This window comes from Notothenia rossii (assembly GCF_949606895.1).
Source record: "Notothenia rossii genome assembly, chromosome: 4".
Lineage (NCBI taxonomy): Eukaryota > Metazoa > Chordata > Actinopteri > Perciformes > Nototheniidae > Notothenia > Notothenia rossii.
This window is the reverse complement of record NC_136902.1, coordinates 22,869,001-22,880,354: the sequence shown is the minus strand read 5'-3', so window position 1 is coordinate 22,880,354 and position 11,354 is coordinate 22,869,001. Positions and strand designations below refer to the sequence as shown.

Sequence of the window (11,354 nt, the reverse complement as noted above, 5' to 3'; positions counted from 1 at the left end):
ACAGGCTGGTCTGTTTCTGTGCCAAATCCTCTCCCACCCCCCAACCAGACCACTGTCTTCTGTCTGTGTGTTCACATGCTCAGACACGGCGTCACCACTCCATCTTCTCCCCGTTTCCTTTCTCTACTTCACTAAATTAAGGTGATACTGGTCTTTGTTTGGTGAACAATTATTGCATGCATTCACTGGTGGCCCAATAAAGGGCAGAGAAGTTGTTTTGTTTGGGTCTAAACCTCAGTGGAGATTTGAGAATATTTGTTTTGTCATCACTTTGCCTCTGTAGTTTTCAGTGAATACAGAACCTTGTGGTGCAGGGGCCCAGCCTAAAGCGAGGGGAAGTCCCAGCAGAGCGTGCTGCTTCAAACTCTTTGAAGGTGGATGGTGTGTGTGTGCGTGCGGATACGGAGGGTCAGGTTTATCCTCACAGGCAAGGGAGGCCTTGGCCTGCGGCTGAACCTCACACTCTGACAGCTGGTGTTGACCTGAACTGTGCCCCCCCCTCCCCATTCACACACACATCAGGAGACCACATACTCCCTCCAGCACGTTTTTACAGAAGAACCACAAACACCTGAGGAGCAAAAGGCGTACACAAACACGAGAGAAAGGAGAATTTCTGTAGGATTTATTTCACCTGTGTGGTGAATAGAAAAATAGAATGAAGACAAAACTTTTGAAGGGAAATCTAGAGACCATTTTTTTTTTAATTCATTGCTTGCGTAGAAATAAAACAAAAAACAAATTCAAAACATTTGCATTAAGAGCTTTGTGCCTTTGTCTTCCCTGCAACCAAGAGAAAACAAAGTAAAAGTATCTTTGGGATCCATCTTAAGGGCTAATTATAATACATATTATAATCTGCTTTATCTACTACATCAAAAGTCCTATAAATATTTTTTTTCCCTCATTTATATGCTGAAGTAGCATTTGAGATTGGAACATATTTTAATATTACACTTTTAGAAATGGCAAAACAAGAGTATGAACAAAAGTACCAAAGTTCAGCAAGTCACATTTTTCTTTAGTAAAGAAAACCTTTTTCGTGCAACTACATTTAACAAAAAGTAAAAGTACCACGTATGTAACCTTCAGGATATTTTCATCTTTAAGCATGATTCTGTACAATTTTGCATGTTTTTCCTACCTCCCACAGTAGTCAACACGAGCATTCAATGACGCAAGTCGCCATTGAGGCTTCTCCATTTCACCAAAATGTTTAAGCCTTTGTTGGTCAGTAAATGACAGCTGTGTCACCTCGAACACAGGCCATGGTGTGAGGCGCTGGCCTAGCACTTCCCTGTTGGACCAGTCTTTCTCTGAGCCCATTAATGCAGAAAGAAGCAGACACGTTGTGAAACATGGCTTCAATTCCACACATCCGGTCATCTTTGGTATCGGGACAGTGGAATGCATAGTTGCAGTGATAAGAGGGAGCTGGTCGAGTGCTGCTCAGCATATGCTTTAACTCCAGCCTCTGCTCCACGCTGCTGTCTGGCCTCAGGAAACAGGCGAAGGGAAGGAGGGAGAGGAAAAAAGGGGAACAGCGTCTCTTTTTAATTCCTGGGTTCTACAGGGCTTGTGGTGAGAAAGACAAGAGCTTTTCCTCCAGCCCAGGAAGGAAGGAAGAGTTTCCTCCAGCGTCTGACTGTCTGACTTGCAAGAATGTCGCATTTGTGGCAGAGCTTCGCTCCTTTTTTTTGGCAGGCTGTCTGTGACCAGCTGTCTCCCTTTCCTCTGTTCCTCTGTCGCTTCACGTGTCTCCCTTCCAACCCAGTTTGTTTGGATTCTGCTCGGCTACAGCCACCGCAGAGGAGCTCAGAAGCTGATTGGTTTGTCGGATACGCTTCAAATGTCTGTTATTCCAGTCCAATATTGCCCCCTCAAGTTCAGCATAAAGGTCCCAAGGTGGGGGGGTCTGGCAGCGATCTCTCCGGGTCAGGTGAGTGTGAGGCAGGTCTCCCCTCCCCTCCCCTGCCTGTCCTCTCCTACGAAGGAGTTTTGGCCTCGTATCTCCCCATGACCACGGAGCCATTTTCCTGCTTGGGTGAAGAGCACCCTGGGGTGGGGCCACGATATGGAGAAGAGCTGCTGCTGGTGGAGGTGGGTCTGCAGGGCAGGGACAAAGAGAGAGGTAGGGGCGTGTCAGATGGCGTTGTAATAGGGTCCCGATCACGTTCAGGGGGGCGCAGTGTAGCAGAAGGCGGAAATGGGAAAGCCAGCGGGAATCCAGTCATGTAGAAAAGCCTGCCAACACGCCGCGCCACCTGAGGAGAGGAGAGACTGTCAGTGCTGCCTGTTGGGTATTATGGGATGGACTAATGCTGTTTACTTTATTTTAAACGGAGAGAGAGAGAGGCAGCAGCCTTTGGGGGCGGGCTGGTTTACAGGAATCAGCTATGCTATCAGTTAGTCTTAGGCCTATACACAGAAACACACATTCAAACACACACACACAAGTTCACTCGTTCACACACGCAGGCCTGTGGTGTGTGTACCTGTGAGCGGATCTTGAGCGCCGGCCCCAGCTTTAGTCCCATGGTGGTGAGCAGGTGCTCCTCCGTGAGTAACGGTAATGTTTCTCCATCAATGGCCTGCTCCCGAAACACCTGGCGGAGAGACAGCCGCTTCAGCCACAGCCCGACAGAAACACACTCGACACACAGCCTACACATTCATCCACACAACCTACTGCGCTCCTAACGTTATATACCCAGTGTGAGAGGGATATATATAGCTACAGATGATCATTCAACATTATTTTTAATTAAGGGGAAGAGTCTAACCGTGTACTATCAGAGCAGTTCAGCTACTAATAACAATCATAAATGTATCTGCATGCGAGTGGTTTAAAAAAAAAAACTATTGTAATGGAAATATCCTTTTGAAACAATATATAGCCTTACACACACAGGCTGCAATCATAGCTGCAATTTCAAACAGGACCATGTATACATACACACACACACACACACACTCGCAATACACTTTAAACACTGTGCTGTGCAGGTGTAGTGCTTCTGAACAAAATGAGATGCTACACAGTAGTGTTGCAGTATATATTATATTTAGGTCAGTGTTCTGCTATGTTGCCAGTCGTCAGCCTGCCCCTGACCCCCCTCTTCTCTCTCTCTCCTCCCCCCTATGTCCTCACCTGTGTGTATTCAGCACACCCAGCCAGGCTGCTTATGAAGCCGCACACGTCCTCCACACTCCACTTGCTGATGTCCTCCACAGGGTTCGCTGTGGCTGAGTCCTCTCCATCCATGAAAAGACCTCCCACAGAGCCTGAGGGAGCAGCAGTGTGAAAATGATGTGTCAATAAAAACACAACGTACATAGTTCAAGCTGCGTTGAAGAAAAATGTCCACTCTTTGTAAGTGTCCCTAGTCTTGCAATTATCAGGTTCTACATAACAAAAAGATTACAGCAAGATCCTCAGTCTAAATAGCAAAAACATTTTTCTTCTGATATGAGTTCTTATGAGAGTCAGTTAGAATTGGGTCATTATTTTTTATTATTTGTATTCTGTGGATAGCTAGCATGTTTGTAATTGAAAGTATAAATTGTAATAAAATGCCTGTAAGAATCTTTCACTGCCCAACCTGATTGAAAAGTGTTAGGTTATTTTAATCCAACACACACATATTCAATGTAAACTGATTAAATAAACAACTGAAAACGCAAAATCTCACGACGCAAAGGTGGAACCAGTGATAGTTTGTTCAAATTTGTTCAGCTTTATTTAATTCATATCAACTCAATTATATCTTTAGCAGTTAGTCTTCTTGTATATGAACAACCAACGCCCTTCCCGCCCACGTGGCTGTGCTGCTGCTGTGCATGAGGGTCACACTGGGGTCAGAGGCAGGGCCCCTAACAGGGAGAGGTCTCCACACTGGAGACACGCACACAAAGAGTGACGCTAATGGGTTTCGTGTGTGTGTGTGTGTGTGTGTGTGTGTGTGTGTGTGTGTGTGTGTGTGTGTGTGTGTGTGTGTGTGTGTGTGTGTGTGTGTGTGTGTGTGTGTGTGTGTGTGTGTGTGTGTGTCTCTCTCTCTCTCTCTTACCCGTGTGGAAGTAGGGGTTGGTGTAGGGGAATCCGAAGGGCAGAGACTGGGCGTGCAGAGCAGGCAGGGGGGGCATGAAGCCTGGCGGCAGGTGGTACTTGACGTCAGCCTTGCCCAGTCCGGGGGTGAAGAGGTGCCTGCTGGGAGACTCTGTACCTGCTGAACCGCACGGGGGGCTCAGCCTGCCGGAGCTCTCTGCCGGGTCTTTGGCACTCACTCCCTTGCTGCCTCTCTCTCTCCCCCCATCTGTCTCCCTGTCCCTGGGTTTACTGCTGGACCTGGCCCCGGCGCTGTCCTCCCTCTCCTCACACATCTCTGTTTCACTGTCTGAGTCCTTCATCTCCTCATCCTGCCCCTCCCTCCCTCTGTCCTCTCTTCCTCCTGCGTGATCCCCAGCATGGAGCGGCGTCTGGGGGGCCCTGCGGGGGGGCTTCCTGGATTCAGCTTCTGGCCCAGCAGTGGATCTCTGTGCGAGGGAGTCTTTGGGTGTGGACGGGGGCCCTGGCTGTTGATGCTGGTGGTGGTGGTTGAGGGTGAGTAGGGGGGTGGAGGCCCCATGGCGAAGCACCAACATTGCATTTGCGCGTCGGGCCAGCTCCTCGCGGAGCGGATGGCCTTCTGGGATGTCGTGGAGGCTCCGCAGGGCTGGATGGTCGGGGGGGAGGCCGGGGGGTAGAACTCCTAAATGGTCGGAGCCCAGCAGACGATGCTGCTGCTGCCGATGGTGCAGACTCTCCAACTCTTTCTGTCTCAGCAGCTCCGCCGACATCTCAAGTCTAAGGACGTCAAACACGGGGAATTAAACTCAGGGCCGAAGGTTTGAAGTATTCACAGTATTTCACATTCACAACACTGCTTGTGGGTGTATCTTCAAAACATATGACTGTTTCCACAAGTATATCTTCTCTGGCTGCCATGATTACACAATGTTTTACAGACTGTGACATTACAACACACACCTGGCCAGATTCTGCTTCCGCAGCATCTCCTGTTGCCGGGCAAAGAGCTCAGCTTGGGCTGGTTGAAGGAAACCATAACCTGTTAGAGAAAATTGCAAGAAAATACATACCTGTCAGTTAAAATGTAAAAAGTAATTTGTAAACTTTTTTTAAAACCGTGGGGGAATGCAAATCAATGAGGAAAAAATATATGTATTTTTTATTTTAAAATATATCAATCATTTTATAATGATTTATCATTCAATCTGGTTTGTTATAGAGCAAAAAACTGACAAACAACAAAAAGCCTGTGTTTTATCCAGTTTGTACACAACGGCAGCGGTCCACTGAAGAGACCAGCTACCTACTGGGAATCTGGTTTTCTGAAGAGGCACAGAGGAAGCTGGAGCACAATCGGCCATTGTTGTTGTTGTCGGTGTCAGCTGTGAGGGGTTTCCGCGCGGTTTGGCTTTAACAAGCAGGCACGCAAACGGTTACGTCATGACGCAAACGATGATACAATGACGCAGCACCAGTCGGACTCTGGGCAGTGTGAAAAAAGCCGGAGCTAAACCAAATAATCGGTTCTGAACTTGAAAAGCTCTAGCACGGAGCTTGAACCGGAGTTGCGTTGGTGTGAATGAGGTATAAGAGGCTGCTCTGCTGCGGCGTGAAGAGGAAAACCCGGTGCTTTTCAAGCTCCAGCTCCGAACCGGCCCTGAAACACCGTTGGTGTGAATGAGGTATTAGAGAAACGCGGATCTTGGGTCCTTAGCTTTAAAAAAAAAAAAAGAGAAGAGGAGGCGGAGCTAATGCCTGATCAGAATTCTACCGGAGATAAAGTTAAATTCTGCTGTGATAAAACACCGTACTGTTTAAACCACCAAGGATTATTTCTGAAATAGTATGGAACTCAAATGCTTTTTCTGTTGCGGGTTTATCACAAGGTGAGTTCCTTTTTTTATTTCCTGCTTTTTAAACACATGTGCTCTACAGTAAAGATACACCGGCCCGAAATCAGCAGTAAATGGGTGTCGGGCCGAACATGAGCGTGGGCACGCCCTATTCGGAGTGGTGTGCGCCGCACCGTCGGGTCTTTTCTGCCGACCTGACGCCTTTTCTTGCCGATTCAACATGCGTCGGGAACACCACCGGAAGTCGGACAAAGGGATAACACCGATTGGCTGTTCAGCTAGCGAATCAGTGCATGAGAAGCGTTAGCGGAAGTGAGGGAGGTAAACAAATGATTTAAAATGGAAGATGGAACACACACGGACAGCTATTTCACCTCATCGGTTTATAGAGCCCCTGTTCGTTCAGGTTTTCAATGGAGGAGAGTGAAAATGGAAAGAAAAACGCTATTTGTTGTTTGTTTATATCACGGAGTCTGTTCTTCTTCTCTGTCTTCCGGTTGTTGCCTCTTTTGAATGATGAATACACACTACCGCCGCCTGCTGGTAAGGAGAGTTATTGCCACTCACGCATACGCAGTTCATACATGCTCGGCTCGGATTTGCGGTGTGCTCCAGTGCGCGAAGTCGGCAAATACGCAGGAGAGTCCGGCGACGCAAAAGTCGGTGTCGGTGTCGGCGACTTCTCAGGTGAATGGCCGGTGTATCTGGGCCTTTAGCTCTGAGTGTTAGCGAGGCTTGCTAATGTAAACAAAGACGAGATTACGTCCAAAACACGTCAGGCATAGTTTCTGATAGCAACTTTCTGTGGGTCCGCTGCCGAGTTGACATCAGTTCGGATGGAATCAGCTCGTTGTACACCCGTTCTTAAAAGATTTGGGTACGGAGAGAGAGGGGTTTATTTTCTGACGCTGCGTGAGTTCCCCGACGCACCGGGGACACATGTATAAAAGACATCATAAAGTGCACTTTGCATGATAGCTTAAAAATGCTAAAACAGGATTTTTTTTTTTATCCTTTTATTTTCTGACCTTGCAATTTAAAATCAATCAATTAAATAATTGGCAACGTATCATAGATCAGGAGAGCTCAACCAACAACACTAATGGGGATGCACTTTCTGCTAGCTAGCAACGACATAAGGAAATATTATGTTTTAATAAACATTTGGACAAATATTTTCCCTTACCAAGGAAATACAGATGTTTTTTTTCATTACATTTGGAAAGCCTTGAAAAGTCTCAAATGTCCCATGCCAAAAGCTGTAAAAACTATTATATTTTTATCCTGAGAAGACTTCAGACTCACCGGGGGCTTGGCAAAGGGCAGAGGGCATGCCCAGGAAAGGGGGCCGCAGGTGATGTCCTAAGGCGATGTGAGGGCCGGTTGGAGGGGACAGTAGGGGTGGAGGGTGGGACAGTTCTCTGTGGACACAAATATGAAAAAAGACAACATTAACTTCTGTTCCGTTTTACTGGATGCTTAAAAATGTGCGTGGCGGAGATGTATAATATATGAATATCTGCATTAAAAGAATAGTTTTAAGTACGTCTCAACTCTTTCTTAGTGCGTGTGCATGAATGTATGTGGTGTATTTTTATCAGTGGAGCTCCAGAGGCCCCTGTGTCGCCCCACTGCCTCATCAGTCTTGTCACGCCGCAACAAGCGCCGCTGGCCATCGCTGTACCCTGGACTGCAGCCTTCCCTCTACTGCCGCCCCACAAACACACCATACAGACACAGAAATACACACAACTCTAAACCCACACACATAATGAGGGCTGAATGCACAATGCCGGTGTGTCATGCTCCGACAGCTGGGGCGGCCCCTGCGTCTTGACCGGGGCCACGGGCTGAAGGACCTTCTAATTAACACTCATCCCTTCTCTATTCTCTCCCTTTTTTACGCCCTCCTCTCCGTTTCCCTCCCTCTCACTCTCTAGGCTGCATTGAAACCGGTGAAAAGATGGAGCGTCCTGCAACCTCTGCTTCTGAAAAGGCCTCCCCATTATCGGCTCCGTCTTTTGTCCTCCTCGAGGGGGAAAGGCGCCTCTCACCTTTCTCCCTCTCTCTACATCTCTTGTTCAGTCTTAACCATATTTTTCTGTTCTGTCTATGACCTCTGAAAATCCGGTTTGTTTACTCTTTTATCTTCCTCCGCTTTTATTTATTTCACTCTGTCTCATCCTGTCTCTTTACCCGAGCCTTGTCTTGCCTCTTTGTATTTCACTCTGTTTCTGTCCCACTTCTTTTCTTTCCCTCTAATCTTTTTCTCCTTTTATCCCTTTGCTTGGTTTTTCTTTCTGGCTTCTGCACATCATGGGTAAAGGAACATGGTTTTGAGGAAACAGATACAAACTCTCAGAAGAGTGAGGCATGTGCACGTTGACCGTTTCAAAGAGTCAACGTGTGGGTGAGGATTGCTTCGCTGTGTCCTAAACCATATCTGGTTCCAGAGCTTTCCTCAAGTACATTTCTTGCTTCCTACACTTCTCCTCTCGCAGCTCCTGTCTCTAGTTCTCTCCCTCTGAGCTGCTACTATCACCCCAAACAGATCTTAGCAGTGTGACGGCCGCAGCACAAAGCTGAGGAAAACAACTAAATCAAAACCAACACTGGGATGCATGCAACCGCAAATATTGTTTTGCATCTGTGTTCAAATTAGCTAGCGCCTGCATGTCTCCCGCCTCACTAAATGGTGAGGAAAAAAGGAGAGAGAGAGAGAGAGAGGGAGGAACTGCAAGGAGGGAGGGCACGCATACAAGAGCCAGGAGATGAGATGGGGGGGGGGGGGGGGAGTTGGAGCCAGCGCTGAGAGGGTGGTGGTGTGTGCGGGGGTGAAAACCATTCATCGATCGCCTCCGCCGCTGAAATGTTAATGCTAATCGTATAACCGCTCTCTCCGGCGGTGCCTCGCACTCCAGTGGCAGCTCCAATTAATCTTGGGTGAGGGCTACGGCGCGTGACCCCGGAGCCGCGAGCCGGGGCCCCGCTAGCCGCTGCTTATGTAATTACACCGCCCAGTGTGTAATCACCTGGCCTAATCCCTTGGGGCTAGCAATTAGCCTTGCGACGCGCAGCTCTACTGGGCTACACCAAAACGCCCGCAAAACTCCCATCCACCCCCGCCATAGCTCCCGCATGCCAAACACCCATCACCCCCTACCCCCCTTTCTGATACTCCCTCCCTTTCGTTCTCCCCCCTCCTTGCACCGCCTACCCTTGCCTAGCGTTAGCCCGCAGATGAATAACGGTCAATTAAAGCTGCATGACTGGGGCTGCCAGGCGTCTGCGCCACCATAATTAGGCCTAATCACGGGGAGTGAGAGAGACGGAGGGAGAGAGACAGAGAGAGATGTGGAGAGAGAGAGTGTGCCTGACGCTCCCCTCCACTCCCTTCCTCCATCTCTCCCTCTTTTCCTTCTTTTACAGGAGGCAATTTTAAAAGGGAGGAGTGGCAGACATTAGTCGTTTTGCTCTGGGCCTGTGTGTGTGTGCGTCTGTCTGTGTGCGTGTGGCTTTTCTGCCCTATCTGTGCATTTTGTTGGCAAACCACTAACATGCTATAAAAAGTGGAAGCAAAAACACTCATCTAGTTTTGCATGAGAGTGAGAATATTCACAAATCCAAGGTGGGCTAATAATCACTAAAACTATATCACTGGATTCTCTCTCTCTCTATGCCTTTCTCTCCCCCTCTCTCTCTCCCCCCTCTCTCTCTCTCTCCCTCTCTCTCTCTCCCCCTGCAGTGAGGCCAGCGGCTCCTAGGGAATGCACTGGTGTGTGACGACCTGTCAGAGTGGCGACAGCGGCCCCGTCCCGCAGCAGCCTTAGCAGTTTGTGTGTGTGTTTGTGTAAGTGTGTGTCCGGGTGTGTGTGTGTGTGTGTGTCCGGGTGTGTGTGTGACAGGGCTGCCCTTAATGACGGGAGCGTGGGGGGATTAGGAGCGCCGCGCGGCCGCCTTCGGCTCCTTCTCCGCAGGAACACATTTACACAGGAAGCTCATTAAAATGGATGAGGCTCCCTCCACGCTCATTCCCTCTCTAGCTCGCTCGCTCCCTCCCTCTCCTTATCTTGCTCTCTCTCTCCCCCTCTCTTCGTCACTTCGTCCTCTCGCCATCTCCTCTCTTCCTCTGTTTTGCTTCACTCTCTTCATCCCCATTTTAAGCTCCCATGTTTTCTACTTCCTCCCTCTCTACCTTTCTCTTTCCTTTCCACTATCCCTCCCCTATTTGCCTTGCAGATGCTTGGTGAGCTTAGTGCCATTTAAGGCCAGACAAATGGAGCGCCAGGCTCTAAGCCCATCGAGCGGCCCTAATGATTTGTTTTTAACAATGGGCCCTAATGGGCCCCAGATAATCAATGATGAGGGGTCGATGGAAAGGTGAGCCACGGAGAGAGGGAGAGAGCTTCCATTGCTTACTCACATTCTCATTCTCAGTTTTTCATTTTAATCAACATTTTTTTGCTTTTACTAACCAATCATTAGGACTTAATTCTCTCTTCACTTTGCATTTCTTTCTCTCTCAGCCCTCTACCTAATCTTTTTTGGAGGTTCGGTAGCTTTTATACAAGTTGTGTACAGTCTGCTCTTTGGTCCATGTACTTTGCATAGCCGAAACTATGGGAACATTACACCCACATCAGATTATCGAACATCTCATTCATACTGCGATACTGTGTAATTCAGTGCGATCCCTAAATCTATCAATCTATTGAACCATCCTTCATAAACTGTTATTGAGGTATAAACTACATTAAGTTTTGACATTTATCCAGTATTTTACACTGGAATTATAATTGCTTTATTGTCCTAAATACTGAGATATACATTTGCATTAAGTCATTTCAAATGTTTGATTGGTGGTGACCAATCACAAATGCTCCTGGAGTTGTGTGTGTGAAGACATTTAAATAGGTTTAACATTTCTTATTTTAGCAGGGTAAATCTGAGTTTCACAGGTTGAGCACATGTGGTATAGATGGCAAGGATAAGCGAGAGAGAAAAATACGGATTTGGATGGTATCAGTAGCAGCAGATACTCAGGGTTGCAGAATCGATATATAACATAAAGTGGAATAAAATATCCCTAGTTAAAACACGAAGGGGGTTTCCCAAACCTTTGGCACAAGCACATTATTGTCTAAAACATTACATATATATCGTGCTGTAGAGCCATAATAGTAAATATGACAGGCTGAGCCCAAAACATAAAAAAACAGCCCATGACAAAAAGTATGTATCAACTGTTGACCCTGTAGTGAATGTGTGAGAATTAGCATGTGAAAATATACACGTTTCCATCACTCTATGTCTGGTTGTCTTTTAGTTTTGCCTTCACTCATTTGGACATTGATACAAGTGATGGAAAGGGCAACATCTTTTCATCTAAAAACATACAGAGAGTTAAAGGGTTGAAGAGGAAGCACGGTGGAGAG

General features: G+C 47.5%; 1 protein-coding gene across 3 annotated transcripts in view; it reads right to left on the bottom strand.

Moving 5' to 3' along the window:
• Positions 1-610: 610 nt before the first annotated feature.
• samd11 (sterile alpha motif domain containing 11) overlaps positions 611-11,354 on the bottom strand; it is a 47,849-nt gene continuing 37,105 nt past the window's right edge. For 2 of the 3 annotated variants that reach the window (XM_079676804.1, XM_079676805.1), the window contains exons 8-13: positions 7,225-7,340; positions 5,027-5,105; positions 4,068-4,843; positions 3,152-3,285; positions 2,496-2,606; positions 611-2,264 (exon numbers count right to left, since the gene is read on the bottom strand). In XM_079676804.1, coding sequence (XP_079532930.1) covers positions 1,986-2,264; positions 2,496-2,606; positions 3,152-3,285; positions 4,068-4,843; positions 5,027-5,105; positions 7,225-7,340 — 1,495 coding nt within the window. In that variant the 3' untranslated portion in view covers positions 611-1,985. The remainder of the gene's footprint in view (positions 2,265-2,495; positions 2,607-3,151; positions 3,286-4,067; positions 4,844-5,026; positions 5,106-7,224; positions 7,341-11,354) is intronic. The other variant, XM_079676806.1, reaches the window with a different exon arrangement.